At 41.9% G+C, this 19,123-nt stretch overlaps 1 protein-coding gene across 1 annotated transcript in view; it reads left to right on the forward strand.

Annotated features, from left to right (window-relative positions):
• The first annotated feature begins 668 nt into the window (after nucleotides 1-668).
• Nucleotides 669-19,123, forward strand: part of PLCG2 (phospholipase C gamma 2) — an 87,386-nt gene continuing 68,931 nt past the window's right edge. The window contains exons 1-2 of the mRNA XM_084644244.1: nucleotides 669-918; nucleotides 7,983-8,221. Of these exons, the coding sequence (XP_084500370.1) occupies nucleotides 8,026-8,221 (196 nt within the window). The 5' untranslated portion in view covers nucleotides 669-918; nucleotides 7,983-8,025. The remainder of the gene's footprint in view (nucleotides 919-7,982; nucleotides 8,222-19,123) is intronic.

Below are 19,123 nucleotides of genomic sequence, written 5' to 3' on the forward strand. Positions count from 1 at the left end.
ACACAATCGACTGTATAAAAACGCTTTCCACAAAACCAACTTCTATAAATTCGACCTAATTTCATAGTGTAGACATACCCTTAGTCTTACCCCTAAAGCCCCAGCATCTGGAGTCCCCTAAGAGATGGGCGAATCTCAGCTTTTAGTGAAACATAATGACATTTCTAGCCCTCCAGGGGAGCAGAGAAAAGTTCTCGCACCCTGACCCCCAAGCCCTACGCACCAAAGCCAGGGGGGAAATAGGCTGACCAGATGTTCCGATTTTATAGGGACAGTTCCGATTTTAGGGGCTTTTTCCTATCCAGGTGCCTATTACCCCTCCCACCCCCATCCGGAGTTTTTACACTGCCTATCCGGTCACCCCAGAGGGAAAGGACTGGGAGCTTAGTATTAACAAAACCGAACAGCCCCGCAACCCCCCCGCCTGGGATTTTCAATCCGAGCTGGTTTCTGGGGGTCTGTGAACTCTTGGGATGGGTCAGACTGAAGGCTGCGCTACGGCCTCGACCCGCGGGGTCCCGACCTGCCCCGGGGGTGGGGGGAGCCGGCCCCCCACCCCCTCGGATCCCGCCCAGCCTCCCCGCCCCTGAGGGGAGCCGGCCCCCAACCCAGGGTCCCGCCCCCGCCGGCCGTGGGGGCGGGGGGGGACAGAGGCGCCTGCCCCGCCTCAGCCTCCCCCGGGGCCCAGGCTCCTCTCCCCGCACCGCCAGTAGGTGGCCGGGGCAGGTCACATGACCCCCCCCAGTTGCTACCGCAGAAGCAGAAGCGGGGAGCCTCGGAGAGTCCCAGCTACCGACCGGCCCGGCAGCGGCAACGGGGGAGGCACCGGCACCGGCACCGGCACCCTCGGCTCCGCCGCCGTCTCCAGCGCAGGGCACCGGCCGGGAGGCTCCCGGGGCTGCAGCTCCCCGCGCCCAGGTGAGGCGGGAAGGGGGGCGAGCGAGCCCGAGGCTGCGGGTGAGGGGGCTGGAGGAGGGTGCGCGCGCTCCCCGGCCGTTGGCCCGGCGCGCCACCCCCCCTCCCCGGCCGTTGGCCCAGCGCCCGGGCGGCACCTGTCCCCCGGCCGGGGGCTCTCGCCAGCCCTGGGCTCTGCAGCGGCGGGGCCGGGGCCGGGGCCGGTCTGCAAAAAGAAGGAAGGAAACGCTGCAGCGCTGGGAGCCTTTGACAGCTGCAGGCGCGGCCCGAGCGAGGCGGGGCGCGTGCAGCCGGAGCTCCCTGCGCTCGGGGTCGGGGAGGGCGGCGGGCGAGCCGGGGAGCGGGTGCAGAGCTCTGGGTGTTTGGGCCTGGCCTTGCAGGGTTGTTCCTGGGGCTGCAGCGGGGCACTTGGGTAGAAAGGCCCTCTGGGGCTGCTTCTCCCTTCCCTTCTGGCCGGCCTGAAGCTGTCCCGAGGGTAACTTCTGCTGAGAGCCCTGCCCAGTTGCGCTAGGCGCTGTACAAACCCAGCTCGAGGCGGTCCCTGCCCAAACAGCGCTTGCGATCTAAGTAGCTAAGACCAAGCAGGGTGGTGAATGCAGGTACTACTAACTCCTTTTACAAAGGGGATTTAGGCCAAACAAATAGTGAGTGACCTGCCAGAGGTCTCCAGATGCTGCTGCCACACCATCCTTCCTGTCCCACCTAGGATCCCTGGAAAGTACCTTGCATATCATGTCATATAATAATATCAGGGTTAGAAGGGACCTCAGGAGGTCATCTAGTCCAACCCCCTGCTCAAAGCAGGACCAATCCCCCATTTTTGCCCCAGATCCCTAAATGGCCCCCTCAAGGATTGAACTCACAACCGTGGGTTTAGCAGGCCAATGCTGAAACCACTGAGCTAGCCCATGTGTGCAACTACAAGAAATTATTATCATAACAAATGCTGCAGCATCACATGAGCCTACATTTGTTATAATTTGCATTTAGTGCAGTTCTTTCTCTTTTCCCTGCTTCGCAGAAAAGATCTGTTAGCAGGTAGGTGTGGAGAGCTCTTGGAATACAAAGAAGTTGTCTTTACAAATTATGAAGCACTATAATAGAGTAACTCAAGTTACCGTTGCCTGAATAAATAAAGGTAGTATATCTTCTGTTCGCATTGTAGTTGTTCTTAGTTATTTGAAATGTTTTTCTAGCCTTTAGTGCCAATTAGTGAGATTATACAGTAAATTCAGCGTTCCCAGTCCTGCAGTGTGATGTGTGCAAGACCCCCCATCACCTCTATTGTCTGCCCACATCAGACTGTGGGAGTAGGAAGGGATAATCTAGTTAACTGGGGACTAGATATGTGTTTAGAACTGTTACTGTGTTCAATTCCCAGCTCAGTCATAGACTTCTTTTGCACTGGTCATTTATTTTCCCCTCTACTCCAGGTCCTTATCTTTAAAAGAGGGATAACACTTCTGTTCGTCACAGTGGTACTGTGAGGCTGAAGTCCACTGACTGTGACATGCTCAGATACTGTGATAATAAATAAATACTTTGATGAATAGACAAAAAAAATTTCTGATAGGTCAAATAGTACATCTACATTGGTTAAAAAAAACAAAACAAAAAAACACAAGGAGTCCTTGTGGCACCTTAAAGACTAACAAATGTATTTGGGCATAAGCTTTTGTAGGCTAGAACCCACTTCATCAGATGTATGAAGTAAAAGATACAGGACCAGGTATAAATACATGAAAGGATGTGGGTTGCTTTACCAAGTGTTAGGTCAGTCTAAGGAGATAAATCAGTTAAGAGCAGGATACCAAGGGAGGAGAAATAACTATTGAAGTGGTAAGAGAATGGCTCATTACAGACAGTTGAGAAGAAGGTGTGAGTAACAGTAGGGAGAAATTAGTACTGGGGAAATTAAGTTTAGGTTTTGTAATGACCCAACCGCTCCCAGTTTTTATTCAGGCCTAATCTGATGGTATCTAGTTTGCAAATTAATTCCAGTTCTGCAGCTTCATGTTGGAGTCCGTTTTTGACGTTTTTGTTGAAGAATTACCACTTTGAGGTCTGTTACTGAGTGACCAGAGAGACTGAAGTGTTCTCCTACTGGTTTTTGAATGTTATGATTCCTGATGTCAGATTTGTGTCCATTTATTCTTTTGCATAGAGGCTGTCCGGTTTGGTCAATGTACATGGCAGAGGGGCATTGCTGGCACATGATGGCATATATTACATTGGTAGATGTGCAGGTGAATGAGCCCCGGATGGTGTGGCTGATGTGGTAAGGTGTCCCTTGAATAGATATGTGGACAGAGTTGGAACCGGGGTTTGTAGCAGGGTTTGGTCCCTGAGTTGGTGTTTTTGTTGTGTGGTGTGTAGTTGCTGGTGAGTATTTGCTTCAGGTTGGGGGGCTGTCTGTCAATTTAAGATTTTTAGTCCACCCAACAGATCTTTCTCCATGTCTGTTCAATGAAGTAGATATAATTAAATATAGGATGATTTCAGAGTACAGCACAAACCTGATCACTGATATGTATCTTGAGATTTAGAATAAATGATCAAATAACTAATGAAGATGGATACATCTTTAGCGGGGAAAAGATAATCTTTTATAATTCTCAGAAAATTTAGGAGCAGAAATTTATTAAAACCAATGTACCATAAACATTGAAAAGTGTACAAAAGACCACCCTCACTAGGCAACTTCCTGTGTTAAAAGACTGCCCAAAAGCATTCCTCAAATGAAATAAACATAATTCTTTAATTTGTCAGGTTTCTCTTCACAGTTAGTGTTGGTCCCTATAAAAGACTGTTTTGTTAGATTATCAAGAAAATGAGATAAATTTAGTAGTCAGGCCCTTGACTGTATATAATTCAGTGGAGCATTAAAAAACACGAACTTCTAAAAGTTATTTTTTTAAGACTCAGTGCTACAGATTTGAATTATGGTCTGATGGATGTTAATGCAATTCTTAATTTTGGGTCGTGTGCGGGGGGGGGGGGGCGGAGGAAGGAAGGAAAGAAAGAGTGAGAACAGTAGTGCATGTTTAAAAGTCAGATCAAGGATTTCCTTTGATTTTTTTCCCCCCCTCATGAATTGCCATTATATCCTGTTATTGGAAGGCATTGTAACAAGGGATTATGGGTAGATCACTAGATATGAATCCGCTATAATTTCATGAATGAATTATGTGATTAGTCCTATAGAGACAAAAGGGTTGATTGCACTTTCGGCTAAATCCTACCCACACAATGGCCCTGATAGGTAATTTGTCATCGTTCCCTGGGGATTGGCATATATAACTCCCATTAGAGTTAGTAGAAGAATTTAATATGAATAAATGGGTACAGAACACCATAAACCTCTGTAGTGCTTTGCAAAACATGGGCTAAGGCATGGTCCCTGCTCCAGAGAGCTTAGAATCTAATATAAAATGAGATAACAGGGAAGGTAAGAGATCATTATTTTCTTCATCAGTGTACAGTAGGAAGAATTCAGTGAAGAAGTATTATTTAAGAAGGGATTTGAAAGAGAAGGGTGACTATAGCACAGAACTTTGAGAAGGTTGGGAGAATGGACATTGTGAAAGGAGTGGATGATGAGATGGTGAAAAGAAAGTAAGTATTGAGAGAGAGGAGGAGGGAGATCTGAAGAGAATAGTATGTAGTAAGGATCAGGTCGGGAAACGGTGATGGGGGGGAAGATAGGTTAAAGAAGGAGGTTACAAGGGAAACAAGCAGCAGCAGATTCAGATTGGTTATCCACATGGAAACTGAAACTGTTCATGTTGAAGGGTAGTGGATTTAGGAGAGGAAGAGAACCAGAGGAGATTCTGGAGCTGGTAGTTGAAGCTGCTCTGAGGGGCTTTAAGCCCTTCCTACTACTGGCCTTGGTTGAGAGAGATGTCAAGAAAGCTGTGGTGACAGCCACTGCTTCTTGTGCAAAAATTAAACCACTTCCTCCTTTGCTCGTGGATGAAAGAGTAGGCTCCACAGTGTCCATTGTGTGCAGGATTCTGCACCAGGGTGAGGTGTACCTGCGACTGTAATTAATTCACGGCTGCAGTGATGTGCAGGAGACTGAGACTTGGAAGCCTTTCGATATTTATGAGAGTTGCAGCATGTGTATTGGGCCTCTTGTGTCTCTCAGCAGTGCTTAATTTGTGCCAGGTCTCTAGGCTTGCCAGTTCATAGTCCCGGCACCTCTGGGCTTGCTGCATTAGTTATGAATGTAAAAAAAATGGCTTGAGCCTCTGCACCTTTCTCATTACAAATTAAGCACTGTGTTGCAGTGGTCTCCTCGCTTGATGGCTGTCATGTACAGAAACATGTGCCATCTGTCACATAAATAAGAGTTGAAGTGACCATGTGGAGATGTAAGTACCGTATGGTCATAAGGCTTTAAAAGTGCAAAGACTGACATTAAATACAATATTGTAATTTGTTTGTATTTTTCCCTGTGGTCTTTCTTGTCCTCTTCTGAGTCATGGGTCATAGCCTCAACTGGTGTAAATTGTCATCACTCTACTAACTTCAGTGGAGCCTTGACAGTTTACACCAACTGAGGATCTGACCCAGGATGTAGCCTTTTCTTGCATTATCCCAAGTTTCAGTCACCATCCTTCCTGCAGCACTCTCAGCTCCTCTTGGTGTAGTGGCAGAGAGACAGCAACACTAATTTGGGTTCTTCCCAGCCAACTTTCTGCCCAGACATCAAAAGCCCCCTCAAGTGTCAATTTAATACTTTCTTTATAGGACAGAGCAAGAGAAGAATTAGTTCTTTTTCCCTTCTCACCCCAATTAGAAATAATCCAGGCTTTCCCCCAAGCAGTTTATAAGCAGCATTTGCACCCTGGGAGAAGGCCAGACTCAGAGTTAGGGATAAATTATTTAAGAATGGTAAGTTTTTTGGCATACTTGAAAACTGTTGCAGAGCCTTTTTCTCCCTTATTGGTATCTAAGCCACTATGCTCTTAATACCCAGGATGTAAAGGGTTTCTAGAGATTTCTGACAGGAAGGGAAATCGTAATATCCGGCTTTCAGGCTCAAAGGGTATGTCTACACTGCAATTAAAAACCTGTGGCTGGCCTGTGCCAGCTCACTCAGGCTTGCTGGGCTCAGTCATGTAGATATCTGCAGGTGGGAGGGTCCCAGACCTCAGGCTGCAGCCCAAGCTGGAATATCTAAACCACAATTAAACAGTATGTTAGCCCAAGCCCTGTGAGTCTAAGTCGCTGGCACGGGCCAGCCGCGGGTGTCTAAATGCAGTGTCAACGTGCCCTAAAAGTTTTAGTTTGCACATAGAACACTTGAAAAAAACTGATATAGAAGATAAATATGGTGGTATTCTAAAATGGGAAGACTTATAGGGAGAGAAAGTGAGCAGTGCTTTCACATTTGGAATAAAGCTGCTACCTTCTCTATATGTGTCTCTATTAAAGAGAATTGCTAAGAGTGACGGGTCAGTGGTCCCTCTCTCCTTGTAAAACTAATAATTTTAAAATAGAAAAAACCCTTTCTGACGGTTGTTGGAGAGCTGGGCCATGGGGTGGAAGGTACGTCATTTAACATGTGCTGAGACTACCCAAAGAAGGCCAAATTCTGGACATTTGCCTGTGATTTAATCTTTGAATTCATCGGATCCAGACTGCATTGGCCCCTCTAGTGATACTACTGGGTCGCCATGTAAAAGAGAATTATTCGCTGAAGGATTCAAAGCTTATTTTTTCCTTTTGGTGTAAATGGGGTGTACCTTAGTAAAAGAAAGACCCTGTAGACATTATTATGTGGCGTAAAAGGACCCAGGGCACACTTCTTATGGAAAAGTTTACTGACCACACAGAAATGAGTTCCAGTGGTTACAATACAATTTGGATCAATTTGTTAGGCCAAGTCTATGCTGGAAAAGGGTTGCTAGTCTAGATATACTAGATATACTGGTATACTAGATACTAGGTATACTAGATATACTGGTATAGCTATACTGGCAAACTCTCCTGTTGTTGACACAGTTTATACTGGTAAAAAAGGTTATTTTGCTGGTATAGTTTATACTGGTTTGGTAAGCAAAATAAGATATACTGACAAGTATTTTTGTGCCAGTGGAAACTGCATTATACTAGGCCTTTTGCTGCTTTAGAAATGTTGCAAACAAATCACACTTCTAACTGAGGTTCCTATACCAGCAAAAGTTTCTAATGTAGACCTAGACTTAGAATTTGAACAAAATAATCCCTCACACTTATCTGGTTTCTTGATTATTTTTAGCTGCTTTCTTTGTTATAAGATAGGCACAGTCTTCTCTCATGTACACGTGCATCTCCTTTTAGTTTCAGATGCTTTCTCCTCTTTGTCACAGCTATGCTTATAGTGAGCGTATCTCTTATGTCTCTTCTTATACTGTTTTCTCTCCCATGTCTTCTCTGTTGTTTCTGGGGAGAATCAAATCATCCACTGTATAAAATATAATTTTGAGCCTCCTGCATAATGTTGCAGATAATATTTGAAAGAGACAGACCACATTTGTAACTGTGTGTGCATGCAAATCAAGAGTCGTGCATTTGTGCTACCTTTTCATGCTTGCAATCCCAGCTTTCCTGCATACACCAAAGAGATGGGGAGAGCATTTGTTCACATACTGTTATAAATTTGGGCCAGAATGACCTTAGCACGCCTTATGCTACTATGGAACGTTAGATAGTCATTATCGTTGCATTGTTGATGAAACAGTGGAGTTCTTGTTTTGTTGTTTAGAATCTGAGATCATATTTCATTGAACGCTAAGGCTGCTCCACCCAGCTGATTGTTCTGAATCCTGCTACACTGGGTCACTGATCCCTCCCCCAGTGAAACACTTTTCATAAAACCTCACAGACTAGGTAGGACTGTTGTCAAGGTTAACCAGATAGCTATAAGACAATATGCTTGCACCTGAAGTGCAGTGATTCATACTGATCTTTTTTCAACACTGATGTGCTTTTTTTTTTTTTTTGGTAAATTGAAGGAATTAAAACAAAATAAAGTTATTTAAATATTAAATTTTGCTCCCTTCTCTCCTCCCCCTTTTCAGCACATCAGGAACGTATCAGTTTGATGAAATTTGATTTTAAAAAATGTCCAGGAAGAGCACAGACTATGGAGTGCTGCCGGAGTATGAGAAGAGCCAGATCAAAAGGGCTCTGGAGCTGGGAACAGTTATGACAGTGTTCAGTCTCAAGAAGTTTACTCCAGAAAGGAGAACTATCCAAGTCATAATGGAAACCAGGCAGGTGGCCTGGAGCAAGACAGCTGACAAGATTGAAGGTTTCTGTGAGTATTGGCAAGGCATGTCAGAACTTGGAATTTATTACTGATAAATGTAATTGACAAAGGGTCATTTAAATCAGTATTTAACAGTTTGCTTCTTTTCACCCAAGAGCATAATTAAACTTTAAAAATTGCATTCTGCGAGCTCTGTTCGTTTACTGTAATGTAGACCAAATGTCTCCTACAGTTCACTAGTTAGGCAGCTAGCCCCGCTGAAGGCTAACTTATTGCTACTCAGGCTTTTCTTCAGGCCTTTTGTCAAAGACTAAAGATTCAGATCCTGATTTTGCAACCTTACTTTCCATGAGTAAGGGATAACTTGCATAATTAAAAGTAGTAGGGATCAGGCTGTAAATACTTACTAAAAAAACAAACGCAACCAAATTTAAAACATGCTGGAAAGAAACTTAACTCAGTTTGAATGAACTAGGGAGGCTGGGTTGGGAAAGCTGACTTGCAAACTTTGTTGTTGTTTTTCTTTGCCTGTAACTCATTAATGTTTTTAAAAATAAATGTTTGCAGATTATTAGTTTGTACTAAGAGTCCGTGTCTTAGATTATTTTCAATTCTGAGCCATTTCATTACAAGAGGGGGAAAATATTCTGAGTATCGATGGCAAACTGGGATCATCCATTAATTGCAGTCTCATTGTAAGGGCACAGAGGTCTGAAATGCAACCCTACCTTAAATTTTACTAGATGTGCAAAGGTGTGTTTCCTTGGTATGAAAGCTTTGTTGCCATAGGCTCTGTGTTTAAAAAAATAAAAATCATTTCTGTATACATGGATCTCTTAGTCTTCAAAATCAAATCAAATCACAATTAATTAAAAAAATAAAACCAGACAACAAAAATAACACACAAAAATGAAAGTATCCCACAAAAACTACTTTGGGATCTGAAGGAAAAGGACAAAAGAATCACAGAAATATAGGACTGGAAGAGGCCTTGAGAAGTCATTAAGTTCAATCCCTGTGCTGAGGTAGGACTAAGTATACCTAGACCATCCCTGACAGATGTTTGTGTAACCTATTCTTATCAACCTCCTTTGGAAACCTATTCCAGAACTTAACTACCCTTTCCTCGGTGGGTGGGATTGAACCGGGGACCTCTGGAGCTTAGTGCATGACCCTCTACCGCCTGACCTAAAAGCCCGCTGGATGAAGTGCAGACTCATTTAACTCTCTCTCTTTCTAAGTGGTCTTGGTGCCACTAGATGGGACAGAACACCACCCCCACGAGATGTGTAGGTTACATACTTCCCCTAGCTGAGAAAGCACCTCCCGAGCTTCAGAGACTTTTTAGTTGAAGTCCCAGATGAGCCCCTACTTGTAATGCCAACAGACCCCAGTTGTTGGTGGGATTGAACCAGGGACCTTGGGAGCTTAGTGCATGAGCCTCTACCGCATGAGCTAGAAGCCAACTGTCTGTTAGCTACGGCTGTAGAGCAGACTCATTTAACTCTCTCTCTTTAAGTGGTCTCGGTGCCACTAGATGGGACAGAACACCACACCCAGAAGGTGTCTGGGTTACGTAACCACATCACATTGTTGACTTTTATTCAATTTGTGATCCTCTGTCACTTCCAGATCCTTTTCAGCAGTACTACCACCTAGCCAGTTATTCCCATTTTGTAGCTGTGCATTTGATTTTTCTTTCCGAAGTGAAATACTTGTCTTTATTGAATTTCATCTTACTGATTTCAGACCAGTTCTCTAATTTGTCAAGGTGGTTTTGAATTCTAATTCTGTCCTCCAAAGTAATAGCAGCCCCTCCCAGCTCGGTGTCATCCATGGATTTTATAAGCATGCTCTCTACTCTATTATCCAAGTCATTAAGGAAAATGTTGACAAGTACCAAACCCAAGACTGACCCTTGTGGGACTCGCTAAATACATCCTCTCAGTTTGACAGCAAACTATTGATAACTACTCTTTGAGTATGTTTTTTCAACCAGTTATCCACCCATTTTATAGTAATTTCATCTAGACCATATTTCCCTAGTTTGTTTATGAGAATGTCATGTGGTATTGTGTCAAAAGCCTTACTAACATCAAGTTATATCATGTCTACTATTTCTTCTCATCCACTAAGCCAGTAACCCTATCGAAGATGGAAACTGTGTTGGTTTGGCACAATTTATTCTTGACAATGCCATGCTGGCTACTCCTTATAACCCTGTTGTCCTTTAGGTGGTCACAAATTGATTGTTTAATAATTTGTTCCAATATCTTTCCAAGTATCTAAGTTAGGGCTGCCTGGTTTATAATGCCACGGGTCTTCCTTGTTTCTCTTTTTAAAGATATGTACTGTGTTTGCCCTTCTTCAGTACTCTTGGACTTCACCCGTCTTCCATGAGTTCTGGAAGATAATTGCTAATGGTTCTAAGATTGCATTAGCTGCTTAAAGTATCCTAGAATGAATTTCATAAGCCCCTGCTGACATGAATACATTTAACTTATCTAAATAGACTTTAACCTGTTCTTTCTCTCTTTTAGCTTGCATTCCTTACTCCTTGTCAATGTTAATTATCTTGAGTATTTGGTCACCATTAATCGTTTTAGTGCAGACTGAAGCAAAATAGACATTGAACCGCAGCCTTCTTGTTGTCATCATTTTTTAGCTCTCTTTTGCCATGAAGTAGAGGACCAATACTTTCCTTCATATTTCTGTTGCCCCTAATGTAGAAAGTAAATTTGAAGTACTCTAGTAGCTAGCCATTATGGACAACTACTAATTATTTTCTCGTTATGCCCAGGAAGTCCCTTTTGCCCGGATTCTGCAATGGAATCTATCTGGTTAGTCCAGTTGGCTTCAGTGGGACTCTAAACTGGTAGATCTAAATTTGCAGAATTAGGGAGATAATCTGGAATTTACAGGTTTGGGTAATTTTCCCCTGGTCCTCTCCTTTAACCCAGTGGTGTGTGTGTGTGTGTATGTATGTATGTGTGTTTATATATATATGTGTGTGTGTGTGTGTGTATATATATAATTAATAAGCATATGTGTATGTATGTATTACCATAGGAGATGTCTGATTGCAGAATATCAGGTGCAAATACTTTGTCAATGTGGTGCAAGTTTCTGTAAAAGTGAAATCCACAATTTTTGGCCTGAAAGGTATTGAGTTAGCCTCTGTTTCTATATAGCATAAAATCTGGTTTAATATCTGAGGCTGATCCCATACTTCAAGGACCTTTTATTTTATCACTGTACTGTTTTTGTCTGCCTATTTCCATTATAATATTGTACTATGTAAGAAAGCAAATTAAAATAGTTAAAAGAACTATAGTGGTGTGTGAGAGAGAGACAGGAATTAGACAATAATTTTACCAGTATACATTACTGACAACATTTTCCTTTCTTTTTACAAAGTTGCATTTAAAATGAAAATGATATATAAATGTGTCAGTCCTGTTCAAGACATTAAAATGATGAATTCTTGTCCATGTTTCCAGTAGAAATAAGTATGTTGACATTTTAAAATGTATATGTATTTAATTTTTTTGTTTTAATTTTCTTCCTGTCCCTGTATACGGAAAAAGTTGTCCTTTCCTCTCTGTGGTAGTGGCAAGCTTGCTTTTCCATGACCCGCCCTTATTCTTTCAATAAAGAAATTGAAGATGAAAGGGATGCTGTTAAGTATTTTAGGTCCAGAATGTGAGGTTTAATTATATTTAATTAAAAAGTAAAATTGAAAACATATTTTCCATGCAAAGTTGGACACTTTAACACTAACAGTATTCTGATAATGGTAAAGAGCCAGAAAGTGAGAGTGATTATAAACAATCAAACTGACAAGTTCAGCTTCATTGTCCAATTTAAGTGTCAGGTATATAGTAGTAAAAAAAAAATTATAAATTGTAAAATGTAAATTTTAAACTTCCACAGTTAAAGTGTTTCCTTATCTGTTTTATTCATAGTATCTTAATTTTTTTTAAACATCTAAGATTTTGGAGTCTCATTCACCATTCTGTTACTCTAGTTGTACACTAGTATGACAGTAATATTATGGCAGTAAAAATGGTGTATTGTAGTGATCGTCAGAGATGCTTTCTGAAGCTTAATCAATAAATATTTAAACAGTGCTCTGAGATTCTTGGATGAAAGAAACTGTATTGTGGGTGGGGCTGGTAGTGCTACCTATTCAGGTTACTTGATCTCCCCATTACAAGACCCTGTTTTTAGTTGCTTATAACTTTGTCAGACTTTAACTATTTGAGCTGAAATGTTCCATGCTGGATGTCTGCCTCAGGGGAATTATTATTATTATTTTATTTTAATTTCAGACACAAGAGTGAAGCTAGATATGTTGTTTTACCCTTGTTAAGTTCTGATGACCTTTTATTTGAAAAGCTCTAACGCCCCCATGCTTTGGAGCAGGGACTCGAAATTTAACAGGTGGGCTAAAGATGTGTCTGGGATGTGCCTTTTGCATCCCTGTGAAAATCCACTTAAGTTTGGCCAAGGCCTTTGAAAAATGGCAGTTTGCACATGCTCAGCAGACATGACTTAGACTTTAGCAGCTAAATTCCACAAAGATTCTGTCCTCAGTGAGCATGCTCCAGCACAGGGCTGAGCAGGACTTTACTTGCAGTTGCAGTTCTGGACTGCGGTGGGCCATCCTGGGTCTGGGCATCTGAACTGAGATCAGGGAGCCTATATGTCCTGTGCTCTCAATGACCTCCCTACTGGGCCCAGGCAGCATGGAGGGGAAAACTGCTTGCTTCAGATGCAGAGGGGACAAGTGCTAGACCTGTGCGAGGGGAAGGTGGCAGGGGAAATGTATTGGGACAAGGAGCCTGGGAGTGGGGCAGAAATTGGTACTGGAGACTGATAGTGGGTAGGGAAGAGGGAAACTGGGATTGGGAGGGTAGGGTAGATTGGGATTGACTGGGTAAAGAGACTGGAACTGGGAGCCAAGAAGCAAAACGGGTGAGTGTGCTGGGAGCCAGAGAGTGGGCGGATGAAAGACTGAGACAAATAGTATGTGATAATGCAATTAAAGACTGTATCATGATGCATACACAGAAGGGGGCATTTCCTAACTTTTGAATGATTGACTTTGCAACCTTCTTTTAATGTAGCTTTGGTGGTTTGTGTAATAATAATCCTTGTTATTTATATAGTTCTTTACATTCATAAAAATGTACCAAAGCAATTTGCAAAGGTGGATGAGCAACGTTATCTCCATTTTACACTTGGGAAAACCAAGGCACAGAGAAGCCTAGCAACTTGTTTATGGATATGCAGTGATTCAGTAGCAGAGCTGGGAATATAATCCATGTGTCTTGATTCTTAGTCCTGTGATTTACCATTGGGGCCATGTTGCTTCTCTCCGTGTAAGCGCAAGTATTAATGTAATTCGACTTCACAGTTATGTAATTACCCTTTTTAACGATGGAATTTTGCAAATATGAAGTGTCCCTAGGCATGAAAATCAAAAGATTCCATTGTAAAATACTATTTTGCAGGATCTTTTCTTTAGGACATGCTGTAACTCATGTTAATGACAAATCACAGCTGATCTGCTTGAAAGTAAAGTTACTGTAACTTTGACTGGTTGACAGTGTTTCTGCTTAAGAGGAAGAAAACCTGTTTTTTTTTAAATTAAAGCTTGTTTTTGCCTTTTTTCACAAATATGAACCCAGACTTCCACTTTGTTGAGGCAGTAGAGGTAGTTTATGAATCTAAAGTTTATGTAGCACAGTGGTTAAATGTCAATGGAACTCAAAAGAATTAAAAAAATCTCCATCCAAAAGAATTATAACTCTTATTTCTACAGAGCTATAACATAGAGATATCAAGCTTGTCGTAGTTTTAAAAAAAATGAAAATCCCTGTCAAACTGTGTAAAATATAAAAGAGAGAAAATATTCAGCTACAAATTATGGTAACATTGTAAAAAACCACATCTGGAATATTTTAATGGTCAAGAAAATGAGTCCTTACTCAGTTTTCTATTACACAGTTAAAAAAAAAAGTCATGTAGAAGTTGCAACAAAACTGAAGTTGCACTAATAAAAGGGTTTTTTGAATATAGTTTAATAATTTTCAATATATCAGGCAACATGGCACGGTATGGTGAAACCTGGAGCTTCTGAAAGATAATCCTGGTAATAAAATATACACTGAAGACAGCAAATATGTAAGTGATTTTATTACTTAAATAGCACACACAGAAAATGTTTTCTTACTGTTAAAAATGTAGAAAATTTGAAAACAAAAAACTTCATTTAACATTAGTTAAGTTTGTTCTCATCCATAAATTAAACCATAATATATTAGGAAATACAAAGTTAAGGATTAAAAGGTTGCGAATTCAAGCACTCTCAAATTGGTACCAGAATTAATGTTCCCATGCAGCCTTAATTTGTCCCCCTGATTCTTTCAGCGTACAAGATGGATCTGCTCTGGGGATGAATCAGGGTTGTGTAATGAAGGAATCTGTTTTCTGTAGAATCCCTGCTTCTTCATATCTGCATGTTGTTAAAGGCTGTATCATAATGCATGCTCACGGGGGGACCAAATTAAGGTTGCATGGGCAATGTTCATTTTGGCTTTTCCTGTTTTGAGAGTTCTTGACTTTGTAATCTTTTACAGTAGAACCTCAGAGTTACAAACACCTTAGGAATGGAGGCTGCTCATAACTATGAAATGTTTGTAACTCTGAACAAAATGTTATGGCTGTTCTTTCAACAGTTTACAACTGAACATAGACTTAATACAGCTTTGAAACTTTACCATGCAGAAGAAAAATACTGATTTCCATGTATTTTTTTAGTAGTTTATTTAACACGGTACTGTACTATATTTGCTTTTTTTTTTTCTTTTGTCTTTGCTGTTGTCTGGTAGTATACTTTTGATTCCAGATGGGGGGTGCGGTTGACTAATCAGTTCGTAACTCTGGTGTTCATAACTCTGAGGTTCTTTTTTAATCCTTAACTTCGTATTTTCTAACTTTGCATAGCTTTGCTCATTGATGAGAGCAAACATAATTAATGTTAAATGAAGTTTTTTGTTTGTGAATACCAGTATAATTCCCTGTATATACATTCATATTCTGTTATATAAGAGGGTCTTTTTCTGATTTAGTTTGTCATTTTGGAAGTGGTTAAAGTTAAGATTAATAAAAAAGCCACTTTTTTGTTCTGAAATAAGTGCGTCCATGCAGAAGGGATATATGGGTATAATTACAGCTGTTTATTTCTAAGGTATAACTCGAAGAATCTCCTGTATAGATGATTCCTGAGTCTCAGGGCATGACAGTACTTGTATGGTTGAAATCCTGTTTCCTCTTGGAGAGAGTTGTGATTGTGGTCATTTCTGTATAACAGCCTGTCTGTCTTTAATGGGATGGTGGAGTTTCTAAAACTGCACTTCATTTCCAGCCCAATGCAAGCGGTTGTTGCTGGACAAAGAATTTTGGATGGAGATACTTCCCTGGTTCCAGAAGAGGTGATCCGTTAAAGCCTAGAGACCTGGGCCTTACAGGTGATAGCAAATGAGGATGCCCAGAGGCTAGCCAATCTCCATTTTCACAGTCCTCAACTCCACTATGGTATTTTATGTTCTGTTTTAAACTTAAAACTTCCCTCTGCCAGCTTGACTGGACGAGCATTTCATTATAGAGAGTATCAACAATTTAAACATCGCGGTGTACAAAGGAGATTTTTTTGACAAAAGTAGTCTTGTGTGAAACCGTTTTGTGTTTCTTTCACTCAGAGTTACGTATTACTCATGTTCTCTTGGAAGGAAGTGCTGTGTCAATGAAAGATCACTGGGCCAGATTTACAACTGAAATAAATCAAGTAAATCCCTTGACTTCAACAGAGCTACACTGATTTAGAGCTGCTAAGAATCTGGCCCCTATGTGTTTGGCCTATGCATTACTCCAATGGAAATGAGACTGCTGCTTCTAATATCTTTGGGACTAAGAATACTTATTTATTTAGGGAGGAGGGGTCTGACTTTACAATCCAGCCTGAATAAGGGATAGCAGGTTGCAATCTTGTTCCTGCTTCCCCTGGCTCTGTGTAGGAGGAAGAGGAAGTAATGTGCCCCAGCACTTCTGGCACAACTTACTTCCCACTCTGCCCGTCAGCAATAATATTGCTAAGTGCCTTGTTGACAGAAGAAGCAAACGTCAGCCCCTGATGTGTTTGTTATCAATCTCCTTTGTGACCTGGAGAATGTCTAGCTTTAGTGCTGTGGCATCTGAGGTGAATCTAAGGAAATCTAAGTTGGGCAAGAGGATTAAAGTAGATTTTATTAGGTGCACTAGAAATTCCAGAGCCTTTAGGAAATGCACTGTGGCTGGTGTGTGCAGATTCCTAGCTCTGCTGAAATTGAGATACCAGATCAGTTGCTTGCTTTCCTTTGTGGCTGCATCTTCTGTTGCAGAGGAGTAAGACTTGCCTTCTAGTTGGAAGGTGAGAGGTTGCCAATAAGTAATCAAGCATCTGCGTGTCCCAGGCTGCTTGACTAGATTTAATGTGTCCCTTAAAGGTTCTTGGTGCCAGTATTCTTTTTCTTTCCACTCCCAATATTTTATTACTGCAGAATAGCCTATGTAGCCCTCCTGCTAGCTATGCTGTGTAAAAATCAAATGTAGCCTGTTGTGCAGTTTAAAAGCCAGATAGACTGAAGAAAATAACACACCTTTGTGAGAGAGCTTTTCCCAGCAGGTGCTGGGCACAGAGGATTTTGTGAACTTATTAAAATTAAAACCAACAACATGTGTATCCTTATATGGCAATGCAAAGTATTATGCAAATAGCTGTCTGTGAGAAACAGATCTGAGCTTGCACTGGCCATGTTCACTCATGCTTGAGGTGTTTTTGGCCATCTTGATATTGTTCTGCACAAAAAGACATTTTTTATGTTTGTGCAGCACTGAATTCCCCAAGATACAAAACAGTGAGATAAATTTAACTGCAGAAATTGGCTGCAAAATAATGGGTTTCTTCCCAAACCCCCAGTTGTTATATACTGTTCCTTATAGCACCTCAGATAGTCCTCCTGACACCTTAGAAACTGTCATACATATAAGATATTTTAGAGGGGCGAAGGTATTGGTGATCAGCTACCAAACCTCTAAGTCACTAGCTCAAAACCATCCTATATTAGCAGTAACCAAAAATTATTTAACCTCAGATGGCTGAAACTTTGCCCGTAAACTGGTTTCCATTGTGCTTAAATACCACACCCTCCCATTTGTAGTACATGGGATTACCCAGTATTCAGAAACCTTCATTTTATTTTTATTTCAAATTTTTGGTAATGCTGTGCACTTTGGGCTCCATCTTGCGTCCTCCAAAGTCCGTGGGAATCTTATCATTGATTTCAATAGGAGTATTGGTCCCATATTACTTCAGTGGATTTGCACTGATGAGCTTTGCAGAAGAAGTGTGCTTTAAGGATAGATCTGAGTGATTACCGTGTGGTCATTTTGGTGTAAGAGCACTGGACTGTTCATCAGGAGGCTTGGGTTATATTTCTGTCTCTGCCTCTGTGACTCTTGGCATATTACTTAACCTTTGTGTCTCAGTTTCTCCATCTGTAAAATAGAGATAATGCTGCTGTTGTAAAGCATTTTGAGAGTAAAAAAACAATTGTTATCTTAGGATAGGGCAAGAAGTTCTAGATGGAGGTGATAGCATGTGAGAAAGTGCAACGAAAGATTTTTGTGACAAAGACGCACCGTCCCACTGGAATTTTTACTGGAGATGCTCACAGGCCCTGAACTTTGACACACTGCTGCTAGTATCTAACACATCTTCAAGATAAGAAAGCTGATCTCATAAAGGACAGGTCTACGCTACCGCTTAAGTTGATCTAACTTATGTTACTCAGGGGTGGGAAAAAGACACTTCCTGACTCTGAGCCAGGGGTGCCAGAACAGGGTGGGCCAGGGGGCTGTGTCCCTCCAACTTTTTACCAGCCGTAAAGGCGAGCAACAGGGAGAGGTGGTGGAGAGGAGCAAACGGGGGGCAGGGCCTCTGGGGAAGAGGTGGCGCGGGGGAGGGGCCTCGGAGGAAGAGGCAGTGCGGGGGAGGGGCCTCAAAGAGGTGGCATGAAGGCAGGGGCTCAGGGAGAAGGGGAGGTGTGAGGGCAGATATTGGGGGAAGGGCCCTGGTTCAGGTGCCTGTGGCCCTCCCACTTTCAGGACGCTTCCACTGCTCCTACCTTGAGTGATGCAAGTTACAGCAACCTAAGCGCTGTCCACGCTGGTGCTGTGTCGGCTGGAGATGCTCTTCCACCAACATAGTTTCCACCTCTCATGGAGGTGGAGTATTTATGCTGACAGGAGAGCACTCTCCTGTTGGCATAGAGCGTCTTCACCAGAGGTGTTATAGCATCGCAGGTGTGCTGATGTAGGACTTAGACCTGCCCAAAGTCTAGATCCTTTAATCACTGTAGCAAAGCTGAAATAATGGTGGTATCATGGTCTAATCCAGAAAGGAAGGCTTGGAGTGTCTGACATTGGGTGCATTAATTTGTTCTTTTAATTTGCAGCAATTGTTTCTGTTTTGCCCATACCATCTTAGAGATGTTGGGGATGCAGTTGCAAGGTTCTAAGTCATGCTGACCTTGGTTAGCAGTGCCTTGTTCGTTATGTGGTTTCCTGACAGTTCTGCTGTATATTTTCAGTGCCTAGGTGGTCTTGAATTTAAGACTAAGTATGCGTCTGGCTACTTTTGGACTGTATGAAAGGTTGAAGATCTCTTCGCCCATGAGTTTGCTAGTGAAAGTGTATTTTCTGCTCCAACCTCTTCTGTTAGTGTAATATGAGAACAGTCAGCGAGAGTAGCAGGCAGTTGTTGTTGGTCTTTTCTAGCCAAGCCAGGATTTCCTATAATAATAATAATTAGAATATTTTCATCTAAGCCTATCTAATTTAGCCTCA

The sequence above is a fragment of the Lepidochelys olivacea genome (genome assembly GCF_965140295.1).
Source record: "Lepidochelys olivacea isolate rLepOli2 genome assembly, chromosome: 12".
Lineage (NCBI taxonomy): Eukaryota > Metazoa > Chordata > Testudines > Cheloniidae > Lepidochelys > Lepidochelys olivacea.